The sequence below is a fragment of the Acanthamoeba castellanii genome, assembly GCF_000313135.1.
Source record: "Acanthamoeba castellanii str. Neff unplaced genomic scaffold scf7180000084666, whole genome shotgun sequence".
NCBI classification, from domain to species: Eukaryota; Discosea; order Longamoebia; family Acanthamoebidae; genus Acanthamoeba; species Acanthamoeba castellanii.
The window spans coordinates 19,232-33,598 of record NW_004457591.1 but is presented as its reverse complement, the minus strand read 5'-3'; the positions used below and the strand labels follow the sequence as shown (position 1 = coordinate 33,598).

The 14,367-nt window shown below is 58.1% G+C and overlaps 7 protein-coding genes across 7 annotated transcripts in view; 3 read left to right on the top strand and 4 right to left on the bottom strand.

The window, feature by feature from the left end:
• Positions 1-8: 8 nt before the first annotated feature.
• Positions 9-496, bottom strand: ACA1_111100 (uncharacterized protein; the record flags this gene model as incomplete). The annotated part of the gene is made up of 2 exons (XM_004345334.1): positions 9-172; positions 274-496. Coding segments are annotated over 2 exons (387 nt in total), but the record flags the coding sequence as incomplete, so codon positions are not given.
• A 113-nt stretch (positions 497-609) lies between these two features.
• On the bottom strand, positions 610-1,167 carry ACA1_111090 (Coiledcoil domain containing protein; the record flags this gene model as incomplete). Its single annotated transcript, XM_004345333.1, has 3 exons — positions 610-726; positions 841-976; positions 1,118-1,167. The coding sequence occupies 3 exons, from the start codon at positions 1,165-1,167 to the stop codon at positions 610-612; spliced, it is 303 nt and encodes a 100-aa protein (XP_004345383.1).
• Positions 1,168-1,663: 496 nt separating this feature from the next.
• Positions 1,664-6,870, top strand: ACA1_111080 (coppertranslocating P-type ATPase; the record flags this gene model as incomplete). Its single annotated transcript, XM_004345332.1, has 20 exons — positions 1,664-1,716; positions 1,926-2,065; positions 2,196-2,326; positions 2,497-2,658; positions 2,795-2,986; positions 3,085-3,238; positions 3,380-3,528; positions 3,599-3,805; positions 3,899-4,096; positions 4,197-4,340; positions 4,435-4,612; positions 4,707-4,850; positions 4,993-5,112; positions 5,213-5,394; positions 5,506-5,707; positions 5,789-5,937; positions 5,981-6,242; positions 6,339-6,494; positions 6,567-6,639; positions 6,732-6,870. The coding sequence occupies 20 exons, from the start codon at positions 1,664-1,666 to the stop codon at positions 6,868-6,870; spliced, it is 3,135 nt and encodes a 1,044-aa protein (XP_004345382.1).
• A 1,261-nt stretch (positions 6,871-8,131) lies between these two features.
• On the top strand, positions 8,132-11,344 carry ACA1_111070 (uncharacterized protein; the record flags this gene model as incomplete). Its single annotated transcript, XM_004345331.1, has 6 exons — positions 8,132-8,909; positions 8,987-9,302; positions 9,457-9,610; positions 9,712-10,272; positions 10,357-10,480; positions 10,560-11,344. 6 exons carry the CDS (start codon positions 8,132-8,134, stop codon positions 11,342-11,344), a joined length of 2,718 nt encoding a protein of 905 aa, XP_004345381.1.
• A 207-nt stretch (positions 11,345-11,551) lies between these two features.
• Positions 11,552-12,845, top strand: ACA1_111060 (xtp3transactivated protein, putative; the record flags this gene model as incomplete). Its single annotated transcript, XM_004345330.1, has 6 exons — positions 11,552-11,585; positions 11,730-11,998; positions 12,135-12,206; positions 12,308-12,411; positions 12,489-12,552; positions 12,639-12,845. 6 exons carry the CDS (start codon positions 11,552-11,554, stop codon positions 12,843-12,845), a joined length of 750 nt encoding a protein of 249 aa, XP_004345380.1.
• Positions 12,846-13,050: 205 nt separating this feature from the next.
• ACA1_111050 (uncharacterized protein) lies at positions 13,051-13,350 on the bottom strand (the record flags this gene model as incomplete). Its single annotated transcript, XM_004345329.1, has 1 exon — positions 13,051-13,350. One exon carries the CDS (start codon positions 13,348-13,350, stop codon positions 13,051-13,053), a length of 300 nt encoding a protein of 99 aa, XP_004345379.1.
• A 484-nt stretch (positions 13,351-13,834) lies between these two features.
• Positions 13,835-14,367, bottom strand: part of ACA1_110940 (uncharacterized protein) — a gene marked incomplete at both ends in the record, with an annotated part of 1,397 nt that continues 864 nt past the window's right edge. The window contains one exon of the mRNA XM_004345328.1: positions 13,835-14,276. Coding sequence (XP_004345378.1) covers positions 13,835-14,276 — 442 coding nt within the window. The remainder of the gene's footprint in view (positions 14,277-14,367) is intronic.

The following is a 14,367-nucleotide window of genomic DNA, read 5'->3' as shown; positions in this document are numbered from 1 at the left end:
TCGAACGGGTTGACGCCGGAGTCGACGCCGATCTTGCTCCACTCCTCCTCGCGCTCCTTTTCCTCGGCGTAGGCCGACAGGTTGTGCTCGAGGATCGAGGGCACCACGTCCTGGCGCTGGTTGGGCTGCTGCGTGATGAACGGCAGGTGGTCCCTGATGTACGCCTCCAGACCTGGGGTAACGCCATGGCGTTGGGCCCGCGTGTGAGCGTCGAACAACTTCGAGTCACGCGCGCGCGGAATTCATAGCACGAACGAGAACGCAGGCGCGCACCAGCGTTGCGGCCGGACTTGGGGCCAGGGATGTAGGCCGAGCGCAGCGGTACGGTGGCGAGGCGGTACACCTCGGCGTAGTTCTGGCGACGCACCGGCGTGGGCGCCCACACCTCCTTCATCGCCGCTTGGAGCTCGGCCTTGATCGACTTGTTGAAGGCCGTGACGGGGTCCTGCAGCGCCTGCGAGTCGTTCTCGCCCTCCGGTTCCGGCAGCTCGTTCATCAAGAACCTTCGCAATGCAGCTCACGCCAGTCAGTCAGCCGAACCAACAGCGTTTCGCTCTCGTCTCGACTCGACGTGACGTGGTGTGGTGTGACGCGAGGGGAAAGAGGGACTCACCGCAGGATCTGGCGGGTGGTGGCTTCGTTGGGGTACACGAGCTCGTGGTAGCCCAGGTCGCCCTTGTAGCCCAGGCCCTTGATATACTGCGCCACCTCCGAGCAAATGTTCACCTGCAATCACGCACACACCACCGCGCATACGCGCACGCGCGCGCGCACACACACACACACGACAACACGATGAGAGCAGAACACAAGGAGGAGCGAACAGGGCATTGGACCAACCTTCTGGGACATTTGGCGGGGCAGGGTGCGCGGGAAGGGCTGCGAAGGGTCGATGGCCTTCACGAGTGCCAGGACGGCATTGGCCACATCGTCGGTCTTAAGCTGCTTAATGGACTTGACCTCGTCATCCAATTGGCTGTTAAATAATCAGTAAATTGTGGTTTAGTGATTACTGCCCCAGCTGGTGCTCGATTGAATCAGGGCTAGAATCAGGGTAGAAAATCATAATCGCGGGGGGGGGTGATCAAGGGAGGGGAAGAAGCTCTATGGGACGCACAAGCCAATGGACCGCAGTGAGTGAACGATAATCTCATCAACTTCCTCCATTCTCTCTCGAGTTTGCTGCACAATGGGGCTTATTGCTTCCGAATCCTCCACCCCTTTCCTCTGCTGCCAGCAGAGCATGACGTCAGCATTGTTTGTTTCCCAAACCAAAACCAAATTGAATTTATGAACGTTGTTTGGTGCCGTGTGGCCACACAGGCACCGTGGGGGGACAGAGATGAACCATCGGCGCCGTTTGCTGATGGTCGACGTTGCCCAGCTCTGGGCTCGGCCACTTCGGCCGATCCGAGAAAGTTGGGGTGGCTGATTGCCTGGAAAGTTGCCAGAGTCTTGCCCCAGAAAATTCGTCCACGCCCGCTCGCTGCGGCCAGTGGGGTTTATTTGAATTATTTTTGCAATCGAACAAGGAGCAGAGCGGAAGCATCACCACGTCCCCGCTTCGAGGAGAGGAGGACAGCAAAGCACGTTAACGTGGGGAAGGGGAGAGAAAGAGATATCTTTTTTCCGCTAGCAAGCATCACAAGATTAGACAGCCAAAATGGCCGATGGAAGTTTCGCCCTGGAGGTCTTTGTGGACGGCATGACCTGCAAGTACGCCCGCATTCTATTCTTTCTTCATAGGGAGGACCGAGGGCCACCAATTATTATGTGATGCCTCGCTGAATAAAATTACTAAATAATGATAAATAATAAAATAAAAATAAAAGCACTTACATTATACTAGTTTATTTCATAATGTTTGGTCACGTTATTGTTTGCTTCTAACTGTTCTTTTACAATTTGTTTTTAAAATTGAGCAGTAGCTGTGCCGCGACGGTCCAGAGCTTCCTGCTGTCGATGGACGAGGTGAAGGACGCCCAGGTGACCTTTGCCGACCGCAAGGCCAAGGTGGTCACCTCCCTCCCGATCGACGAGGTGTGCGCCACCCTCTCCGACCTCGGTACGGCCATTTTGTTATTATTTTGAATTGACACATATTCACAACATGTTGTGTGTGACGTACGAAGTGGCACTTCATTGACTTTTCGCTTCGTGTCGTGTGTGTCGTGTGTGTCGTGTGTGTCGTGCAGGGTTTCCATCGCGGCCCTACGACGAAAAGGAGGTGGCGGCGGCCATCGCAGCCGCCAGCAACACGCCCAAATCAAACAACACACAGAACAACGCGGCGAGCACCACGACCACCACCATCGAACTCGCCACTGTTGGAGAGTTACCCACACCCGCAGACAAAGGCACTCCTCTCGCTTCTGCGATCACACACACACACACACCACACACACACACACACACCACACACACACGACACTGAATCTTAACGTTCACGGCTTTCGTTGTGTCGCGTGTGCAGGAGTGTGTCGCATCGGCGTGAAGGGGATGACGTGCGGGGCGTGCGTGGCGACGATCGAGAGCTACGTGCCCAACGCGGTGGAGGGCGTCATCTCCATCTCCGTGGGCCTCCTGGCCGAGCGCGCGGAGGTGGTCTACGACAAGCGCACGACCAGCCCCAAGGAGATCGCTGCCGCCATCGAAGATGTCGGATTCCAGGCCGAGCTCCTGCTCGAGGCACCTTCCCAACACCACTCATATTTATTATTTTATTATTTTATTATTTTGGTTTATATATTTAGGCCTAATAGTTTATTTTTTTATTTCTCTTTTCCGCGTGCAGCCGACGGTGAGCAGCATCAAGCTGCGGATTGGCGGTATGACCTGCGCGTCGTGCGTGGGCCGGGTGGAGCGCGCGGTGACGCCGCTGCCCGGCGTGCTCAACGTGTCCGTCAATCTCGCCACCGAGGTGTGCGACGTCACCTTCACCTCGGGCCAAACCACTCTTCGCACTCTCATCAGCGCCATCTCCGACGTACGTTCTCTTTCCAACCTGTGACACATGCACGACACATACCACCGATCAACGACACGACACACCGCACACGGACTCAAACGTCGTTCGTGCTGCAGGCGGGCTACACGGCCACGATGTATGTGGACGACGTGGGCGCGCAGGAAAAGCTCCGAAGGGCCGAGATGGAATACCTCCGCTTCTCGCTCATCTTCAGCACCATCTTCTCCGTCCCCGTCTTCTTCCTCGCCAAAATTGGACCACACATCGAATGTACTTGCTCCCTCTGGTCATGTGTGTTGTGCGCTGTGTCGTGTGTGCGTGTGTGCGTGTGTGTGTCGTGCGCTATGTTGTGCGTGTCGTGTCTAGTGTAGTGTGTTCACACCAGCCTTTGTGTGTGTGGGTGATCGGCAGCTCTGTCTCCGCTGTATGCCGGCTATCTGCATTTCATCAGCGTGCAGCTGATCCTGCAGCTGATGCTCACCACCCCTGTACAATTCATCTCCGGTGGTAAGTTCTACATCGGCGCCTGGAAGGCCCTCAAACACGGCGGTGCCAACATGGTACTTTCCTCTCCGTGTCGTGTGCGTGTCGTGTTGCCAATGCTCATTTGCGATGAATGAATGAATGCAGGACGTGTTGGTGTCGCTGGGTACGTCGGCGTCGTACCTCTACTCGCTGTTTTCGATGGTGATGTGCTTCTTCCTGCCGCACTACCAGCCGTTCGTCTTCTTCGAGACGTCGGCCATGCTCATCACCTTCATCTCCCTCGGCAAGTACCTGGAATACGTCGCCAAGGGCCGCACCTCCGAAGCCATCCAAAAGCTCATGTCCCTCCAGGTACGTTCCACACACACACACACCGCACGCACACGACACGCACGCACGCACACACAACGTGGTGCTCAAAAAAAAGTGATATGTGGCGGGCAGGCAACGACGGCGACGTTGATCAAGATGGAGGACGATGAGATCCTCGAGGAGACGGAGCTGGCGCTCGAGCTGATCGAGGCGGGCGACATCCTGAAGGTCGTTCCGGGCGCCACCGTGCCCACGGACGGTATACTCATCAAGGGGCAATCGTTCGTCAACGAGTCCATGATCACCGGCGAGTCCATTCCCTCCGAGAAGGTATTTTATTGATTTATTATTTATTTATCTGTTTATAATTCTGATCATTATTACCATTTATTTTTATTATTGACGCATTGGGTTGGCTTTGTGGCGGCAGACGGTCGGGTCGGAGTTGATTGGAGGAACGATCAACACGACGGGCAGCTTCTTCATGCGGGCCACGCGTGTCGGGCGCGATACTGGATTGGCCCAGATCATTCGTCTCGTCGAAGAGGCTCAAACCCAAAAGGCCCCCATTCAGGTATTCCCCCCCCCCGCAAATCTGCCCACACCACGACACACGACCGCACACAACACAAGACGCACGGAAAAGCTCACATAGTTGTGTTGTGTAGGGTTGGGCCGACAAGGTGTCCGGCTACTTCGTGCCGGTGGTGGTGGTGCTGGGCTTCATCGTGTTCTGCATGTGGCTGGTGCTCACCCACCTGGACTGCTTCCCGCACGAGATGTATCCGCCCGGCAGCAACGGCCTCCTCGTCTCGCTCCTCTTCGCCATCTCCGTCATCGTGATCGGTACGACGCTCGCACAGGCCGCACGACACACGTCGCACACACAGCACACGGCGGTGGAATTTCATGCTTATAGTTGTCGACAATTCTTTCGCAGCGTGTCCGTGTGCGCTGGGCCTGGCGACGCCCACGGCGATCATGGTGGGCACCGGAGTCGGTGCGCAGAATGGAGTGCTCATTAAGGGCGGACTGCACCTGGAGCGCGCGTACAAGATCAACGCCGTCCTGTTCGACAAAACCGGTACGACTTGCCTCCCCTCAATCATGGGTCGTGCTCTTTTATTTATATTATATTGTATTTGAATGCATATGCATATACATGTATAGCTAGATATATACGTTTATCGCTCTGGTACCCTGATGACCTATGACTGTGTCCGCAGGCACATTGACCCACGGCAAGCCGACGGTGACGGATACGAAATTGCTGACCGACAAGATTTCCCGCAAGCGATTCTTCGAGCTGGTCGGCCTGGCTGAGTCCGCGAGCGAACACGTTCTTGGTACGTCCCTTTACCGGTGGCACGCGCCATCGCACGCACACGCACACCACCGCACACGACGCAATGCTGGCAGCTAACATTCGCGGTGTGTGTGTCGCAGCGCGAGCGATCGTGGAGCACGCCAAGACGCAGGAGGAGATCGACATCACCACGTCGCAGCACCTGGTGGAAAACTTCATGGCCGAGTCCGGCAAGGGAGTCTGCTGCGACATTCAGGACGTCCGCGTGTTCGTCGGCAAGCGCGACTGGATCCGGGAGGCCACCAACCTCACCGTATCCGAGGTCTGTGTGTCCCTGTTGCTGTGTGTGTGTGTGTGTGTGTGGCATGTGCGGCGTGAGGAATGCGCGGTATGCTCGTGTGTCATATCTCACATTCTTTTGTGATGGGAGCAGGATGTGGAGATCAAGATTCAGGAGTGGGAGGGCCAGGGCAAGACGGTCGTGCTGGCGGCCCTCGACTCGCGAGACGCCGCGTATCAGGGCAAGGGCAAGGAGAAGGCCTCGTTCGACGCGCGCGTGGAGGGCCTCATCGGCCTGGTCGCCATCTCCGACACCGTCAAGCCCGAAGCCTCCGCCACCATTCGATTCCTCCGCAGTACGCGCCACCTTCCTTTCGCGTGTCGCGTTGTGTCGTGTCGTGTTACCTGATCGTATGCGTGTGCGATTGTGTATGCAGGCATGGGCATCGAGTCGTGGATGGTGACGGGCGACAACAGGCGCACGGCCCACTCGATCGCGTCGCTGGTCGGAATCTCCCCGCTGAACGTCTTCGCCGAGGTCCTCCCCTCGGAAAAGGCGCGCAAGGTCGTCGAGCTCCAATCCAAGGTACTAACCAACCATAATCAAACGATCAACCATTACTAACCAGCCACAATCAATTTACGACGACGACAACCTGAAGGGCTTTACGGTGGCGATGGTGGGCGACGGCATCAACGACTCGCCGGCGTTGGCCCAATCGGACGTGGGCATCGCCATCGGCGCGGGCACGGACGTAGCCATCGAAGCGGCGGCGATGGTGCTGGTCAAGAGCGACCTGCGCGACGTGATCACCGCCATCGACCTCTCCCGCAAGACCTTCAACCGAATCCGACTCAACTACCTGTGGGCCATGATCTACAATCTCGTCGGTACGTCGCGATTTATTATTCTTATTTTTTTAATATTATTTAAAATGTTCAAAATAATGAATCTGTAATTATTGAATTTCTGTTTATATTATTCAGGCATTCCGCTGGCGGCGGGCATTGGTGTGCCGTTCGGGGTGATGCTGCCGCCCATGCTGGCCGGTCTGGCCATGGCCCTCTCGTCCGTGTCTGTGGTCATGTCGTCGCTCCTGCTCAAGCGATACAAAAAGCCCAACATTCCGCTTGACGCTTCGGGTGCGTGCCTCCGCACCACGAACGAACTTATCGTTCCTGTCATCCTGCGCGCTAACTCTCTTTCTTTCACAGCGCAAGGCAAAAAGGATCACATCGTGATTGACATTCCTGCGCTCATCGCCAACCTGCCCGAGACGTTCACCTCGTACGTTCAACTCCTCTTCAGCGTGAGCCTCACACGATTGCTAAACTGATGTCACATCGTTGTGCGGTCGTGTTGTGTGCTTTAAACAAAAGAAGCAAAAAGGAGAAGAGCGCCGGTCTCAACCTGCCGCGGAGCTACTCGCTCAAGAAGAAGGCCCTGTCGTACGGCGTCGAGATGAAGGAGCTCATCCGGTCCAAGGGCCTCATCAACGAAGACCATAAGGCGGACTAAGTGGTAACAACTTCGAACTCACAATTTTGCCTCCTCTTTCTCTTTCTCTTTCACCACGATCCAGAGACTGATCTAGATGTGCAAGCAAACCAACTTTACTTATTTATTGTTGTTTTTATCTCTGACTTTGGTGGATGAGTAAAATACACAAGCCATTCCAGGAGAACTAACGTCACAGGCACGTTACCAATTCAATAGGCAGTTGCTTGTCATCTAGATGACCCTGCGCGACTTACCCCCAATCACCTGTGCAAGATCAGAGAGCTTTCCTGCTTGTGGCCCATGTGAGTGCTCCCAATCCTCAACCGCTGCGCAACCAGCTCAAGCTCGCAATCTCGCCCAATCGCCTGAGCCTACTGCCTGAGCAATAATACAGGATTCCAGCTAGAATCTCGCCTAAAAATCGCACGTCTTCAGTTGCTCAATTATGGAAGAGTGATAATTCCTGGTTTCATCATTATATTCCCGGAAAAAACGGGGCATGTCAGACAACGTGCGGCGGAAAGAGAGGCGGAACGGGTGGGATTCTAGAGGAAGAGACGGCGCCATCAACAAGCGTCAGCAGGCCATCGCCCCAGCCGGGGAATGGACACGGCCGAAGCTTCGGCGAGGGCCACCCCAATCTGCCCGCCACCCCCCACCACCGCCCCCAGCGTCCCACCCGTCTCGGCCGAGCGCCATCGACCACCACCAGTGCCCACAACCCGCTCGGTCGTTCATCTTCTTTCCATTAATCCTCCCAGCGTAAGGACCCTACGACGACCTCACTTTCGAGACACACTCACACTCACTTCTCTCTATCACTTGAGTTCAGAGTGGCCTGTACATACACACACTCCTCTCTACCTTCTAGCCCTCCTTCTCTCTTTACAATCCTGTCTTCCTACGGGAGGCCGATTGCGATTCGCTAGACACATCGAAGAATTGAGCTCCTCCAGGAGGTCGTCCCAGCGTCCATCATTTCGCGCTCGCTCAATTGAAGAAAATTAATCGACCGACGGCGTCCGCGATTTCTTCTACACATCACACTCGGCCGGTACCGATGATGGGCTCGTGCGTCACCGAGGCTGCCCAGGATGTGGGCGGTCTGCACCATCGCCCCCTCTCCGCCACGGCGAATCATCTCCGCGGCCCGCAGCAGCAGCCTCTTGTAAATAATCAATCGCCGCACTCGCAGCATGCTCTCTACTCGTCCCACCACCAGCCGCAGCATTCCCATTCTCATCTCCAGCACCAGCCGCATCCCTACACCGCCCCCACCATGGGCAGCTACTCGGCCGGCGCCGGCTCGATGCAGCCCCTCTCTCAACACCATGCCGCTCCTACCTCCCAGCACAACATGCGCGGCCACTCCATGTCGCACATGTCATCGTCGTCATCTTCGGCCGGCTCCAATTCGTTTATGGATTCTGGCCCCGTCGGCTACGCCGCGTCGCCCCCCTCTTCCAGCGGCTCGTCGACAACAATGGCTCCGCCGCCCCTTCTCCCGCTGCCCATGTCCCTCTCGACCCGTCACGGCCAGCAACAGCATCAACACCAGCACCAGCACCAACACCAGCTCGGCCAGCAGACCGACGAGTCGACCAACGCCGGGTTCCTGCAGCAGCTGCTCCACGGCGGGATGCCCACGGACGAGGAGCTCGTATCAGTCGGAGGCGCCAGCCTGTCGCTGATGGCGGCCACCTACCACGGCCAGCAGTCCCAGCAACAGCCGCAGCAACCGCAGCAGCAGCAGCAGCAGATGGGCTACGGCAGCGGCGGCCAGCCGCACTCGCATTCGCACAACCCGACGCCGGCGAGCACGGGCACGCCGACCAACTCGAGCGAGGAGCTGCCGTGCATCTTCGACGAGCTCGACATGTTCCAGGAGAACCCCAACAGCCTGGTCTCGCCGAGCTGCTTCAGCCACCACCCCGCCACTGTGCCGCCCCAGCACCACCACGCCGGCGCGATGGAGCCCGGGAGCGGCACCAACAACTCCCTCCAGCTGCTCACCATCACCAGCGCTCCCCTGCCCACCGCTCCGACGACCGCCGACGGTACGCCATTCGCCGACACTTAGCCAGTATTTTCGATTGGGTGGTGCCTCACACTTTTATTTTATTTGTCGACACAGCTATGTCGCTGGAGAGTACTGGTGGGCGACGCCGCAAGGTGGACGACCTGTACGGCGACATCAACAGTGTCGGCATCAGTAATGGCGACTGCGCCGCCGCTGCGGACGGCGTGAGCCACGGCCGACGCGGCAGCCACCCGGGACACGGCGCTAAGCGCATTCGCTACAACCGGAGCCGCTCGGCATCGTGTTCCTCGGCGGCTGCGGTCAAGCCCGAGCCTGAGGAATTCGCCGCGGCGCTCGCCTCGTCGTCATCGTCTTCTTCATCATCGGCCGCTGCCTCCTCCGAAACCAGCAACATCGATCTCGAGGATATGTACGTGAATGTTCTCTTCTCTTTGTTCTATTTCGCTTCACTAATCGTTGCACTGCAACATACACAGTTATGTGGGCGTTCGCGACCAGGTGGTATATTGGGGCAACTCGAAGAACAAATACGACGTCACGGTCTGCGTGCGCGCGCCGACCAGGTACTGCGGCCTGCTCAAGGGGGCCACGGTCTCGTACCAGGTCTCGCTTCCGGCCATGCAGGAGTTCAAGATGAAGAGCCGATCCGGCGCCAAGGGCAAAGGCAAGCCCAAGGCGGAGACCGTCAAGAAGGCCGTTCTCCAACTCGTCCGCACTGTGCGTTTCTTTCTCTCTCTCGATTGGTCAGATTTTGTTGAATTTATTCGGTCGCATAGCAACAGTTACTAAAACCAGGTTTGTTGTCCGGCAACAAACAGGAATCCGACAACGGGGTGGTCGAGTTCGAGGCGTTCCTCAAGAACTGCCTTCCGACGGAGAAGCTGAGCAACCTGACCCTGCTCGAGCTCCACTTCAACATCACCCCCAAGCAGCACGCGACCATGGGCAAGGCCGGCGAGGAGATCAAGGCCAGCTTCAACCTCGGCTCCTCCGCGTCGTCGTCGGCCGTGCGCGGCGGGCGCCGGAAACAGTCCGTGGGCGGCGACGACGATGATTTCGAGGACGAGGAGGACGGCCGCGAGTCGCTCGACGAGGACGAGTACGTGCCGACTGCGCGGGGCCGCGGTGGCCGCGGGGGTCGCGGCAAGGCGAACGGACGCGGAGGCCAGCGCGGCAAGACGAACCACCAGCGCGATGAGGAGCGCGAGAGTGACGACCCAGCGGGAGTTGGTATGGACTACCACCAGTTCGACATGGCCTTCGCTGCGGCCGACGGCCTGGCCTCGATCGAGCGCAAGGTGCCCGTGGTGACCTACACCCACAGCAAGGCCATCACCCGCGCACTCTGCCGCCTCATCTGGTACCCCATGAACGAAGAGGTAAAGCCCCCTCGCTACCGGCTTGCTTGGTTACACGTCAGCAATGCCGATCATCATTACTAACATTCTTTTTTGGTTGTGTAGAACACGATGTCGACCGACTTCCTGTTGGAGAAGCTTTGTAAATATTTTGCTTCGCAGCTGCAGCTGCCCATCTCTATCTATGATAGACACAACCTGGCTGCCATGCTGAGCCCCTTCACCAACGGTGCCTCCTCCATCCCTTCCATCTCCTCCTTCTCCTTCACCACCATCTCACACACTCACCTTGCTTGATGATGGTGCAGGCATTACCTATGTAGAGTTTTATTCGCTGCTGGGCGAGTGGTTCGTGCTTGCGATCAAGATGGCCAAGAAGAAGACCCAGTGCCTGTGGCAACAGGGCCGGGAGACCTTCATCCCGCTCCTCTTCAACCCCTACCGCCGGATCAACAACGACAGCGCAGCCACTGCCTCTGCCGCCGGCGGCAGCTCAACGGCATCGAACAACACCGGCGATGACGACGAGTGGACCGAAGACAACGAAGCGTCAGAGTCGACGCGTCGCACCGGCAGAGGCCGCGGGCGACGCAGCCGCTCGGGCTCGCGTGCGGGCCTCCCGCAACCGATGGCCAAGTCGACCGCTGCGGAGGACTGCGGTCTGCTCAACGGCGCTGCTGACGTCATCGCCGCACTGCAGCTTGACGCGGTGCTGGAGCGCGAGGGGGACTTCCTGGTGACGATCGGCCCCGACCTCAAGGAGCGCCACGGGCGGGCCGAGGGCGAGGAGGGCCGCGGCGTCAACTACTTCCCGTCGCTCAAGTACCCGCTGCAGATCGTCTACGTCAAGGCCGACGGCGAGAAGCAGTGCCTGAGCGTAGAGAACAAGCTGGACAAGCTGACCGACTTCATCCACGCCAAGCAGTGTCTGCGCGACTACCTCGTGCTGCAGCGCGATGGCGTGTGGAAGCGGGTGGAGAAGGACCAGTTCGCCTTCAACCACGCGCAGCAGCGGCGGCTCGAGGAGACCCTGGGCCGCACGAGCGTGCTGGGGCGCGAGGACTCCGAGAGCCTCTCCTACGCACACGCTTGATGGTGGCCACAAGCCTGGATGTAAATAAACAATGTCCAACGTTGTTGGTGCTGTACATACAACAGGCAGCAATCTGATCAGAGAAAAAACAGAAGAAAAAGAAAAAAGAAAAGAAATATCGTCATATTTGATTTATATTTTTTGATAGAGCACACGTGTCTCTCCACGTCAGCCTGAAGCAGATTCTGCATCAGTCACAGCTGGACCATGGTTCTCCTTCACCGACGTCTACCGCTCACAGGTACCTCCTTTTTTTCAAAAAATCCAACTATTTACTGCCCCTTGTAGCGGATTGAAGATGGATTAATTGCTCGCAATTGGGGTGCAGTCCTGGCACTATGTGTGTGCCTGTGCTTGCTCAGCGCCGCTACTGCCTCGCTGGCAGAGTTGTCGGGAGCGGGCCTGGACCGCGTCAACCACCACGTCGAGTACCACTATCTCGACGACGAACACCAAGGTGGTGGCGGCGGCAAGGAGGAGGCGTACCTCGCGCCGCGTGGGCAGGAGGTGATCTTGACGCGACACGACGGCACCCGGTTCAACTGCACCCTGCCGCGCGTGGAGGCCTCCGCGTCGAGCGGCCAGACGCCCAACGTGCCGCGGCCCTCCGTCGTGTCCCTCCTCGCGCCGCTCAAGCACAACTGCCTCTACCGGGTAACACACACGACACACACGACACACGACACACGACACACGACACACACGACACACACTTGCTGACGTCATTGTATTGGTGCATCAGTTGGAGGGCTGGTGGACGTACGAGTACTGCCGCGGCCGGTGGGTGCAGCAGTTTCACCAGGAGGGCGACGAGAGGATCGCCGCCTTCACGCTCGGTCTGGCGCCGCCCGAAGACCCGGACGTACGGCATCGGCCTCTTCTTTCACTTTTTTGGCCTCGCGAGGCGATCGAGAGAGAAGATGGTAATCAAATCATCGTCGTGCTCGTTGTGTCCGCGTGCAGGAGGAGTCGGCACGCCGTAGGGTTGAGACGGAGGAAGGCCCTCGCGAGGTCTACAGCGAACTGCACGCCGACGGGACCATCTGCGACATTACGGGCAAGCCCCGGTACGTTCCACACACACACACACCGCGCGCGCACACAACACGAGTAGAGAAACTCACTCGACAACGTCGACACATAGGACGGTGCAACTGGACTTCTACTGCTCGCCCGAAACCCGAACCGGGATGCTCGTTTCGCTCAAGGTGCCGCTGCGCCCGCACCCACTGATGCGATTCAATCGTGCGGGCTTCTGTGCTGATCATGGTGCCGTCGTGGTTGTTGGTCGCAGGAGCCCTCCACGTGCAACTACCTGCTGAGCGTGGCGACGCCGCTGTTGTGTGCGCACCCCGAGTTCAAGGTCGAGGAGAAGGCCGAACAGGCCATCATCTGCCGCGAGCTTCCGCCTCAGGCTGAGGACGAAGACGACAGCAACGACGTTGAGCTGGAGCTGGACCCGCCCACCTGGCTCCAGAAGAACGCGGACTTAGTTGGGTGAGGCGTTTCGTGTCTCACCACTTACTCTCCCCAGGACGCTTGGTTAGCTTTGTACAAACGCAGCGTGTGCCTCAATGCAAGACACATCATGACTTGATACACTTTGTAATCTTCTCCTCTTGTATTCTTGCAAGCCCCCCCTTGTCGCTTCATTCTTTCACATTTCGTTTTCTTTTCTCTTTCGTTCTTTGTCCTGGGTGCGGGGGCTATCCCACAGTCTTGAGCAGCTCCTCGTCGCTCAGCTCTTCGCTGTCGTTGAGCTTCCTCTCGAGGCTCTCCTCGCCCCCGGGCACCATGACCTCGTCCGCTTCCCTGTTCCTGGCCTCCACAAACTCGTTCATCCGCTTCTTGATGGTGTCCACCGCTGCGTTGGCCCGCTCTCGCTCCACCTCCTCTGCACTCGCTCTGCTCTGCAAGCCCGCGCCACCAGGCTGGGGCAGCAGCACCTTGTACAGTATCAGCACAGCGATCGCCAGCAAGCCCAGGGGAACCACATATTCCAACATATCGAAGTCTGTTGTGGGCTGTTGTGGGCTGGTGTGTTGAAGTTTAGTGAGACTGGGCTCTGTGCCTGGGTCTGCTTGGGCCTGGCTGGGTGCGCCACGCTGATGTCGGGGGAACAGCACCAAGCAACACGCGAAATCTCGTGTGGATGCATTGCTTGGTGAAAGAAATGGTATTTTCTTGAGCAAACAGAATCCATGTTGCCTGCAGTACCTGGTCTGCACAACAAGTATGAGTTTACTATATCAACATAGAGTGGCCAAAGTCAACCCCATGTGTTTGGTGAAGGGGTCATCACCAAGGCACTCCACGTGTTCAGCCTTAATTAACACATACAAAAGGCATCACATGCCAGGCAATCATGGTTTTAAGTGACTCTGGGGCAGTGTTCACAGATGCAGTATGAGCAGGAATTAACCAGGTTGGAGCTGGCCGCACACCATGGCCCCAAGACTGCGAGTGTATAAATGTTATCAACAACCAATGTCAAGAGACAAGGCGCGTGAGCACCACCCCAAGCTTGCTCAAAAAGCGCTGGACGGCTGCTTCAGCGAGGGTGTCATCCTGCCACGCCACCATCACCCGCAGCCCTCCCTCCACGCAGCCCGCCACGCTGCACAGGAGCGCCTCACCGTTCACATGCACGCTCTGGCCGAAGGTCACCGCCGCCACGCGCCACTCGCCGCCGCTGTCGTCTTCGTCCCACGTGCCGAGGTCGCTCAGCTCGAACGACCCCGTGCGGCGCATGGTGGCCGCGTTGCCGTCGCCCTTGGCGCGCCACAGCCGCTCCCAGGCCGCTGGCCACTCGCCCACATGGGCCAGCAGCCCGGGCAGCGCCGCGCCCTCGCGCAGGTTGGCAGACAGATGCCGACCGTAGGCCACGCAGTTTGCCCAGAACTCGTCAGCGTCGTCGCTGGGGTCGGCGGCGCTGACGAGCGGCAGCCAGGTCTCGACGCCGCCGATGAAGTTGCCCACTTCGTCGGCGTCAACGGGTGGCTCGCAGAACCGGCGGGCGGAGA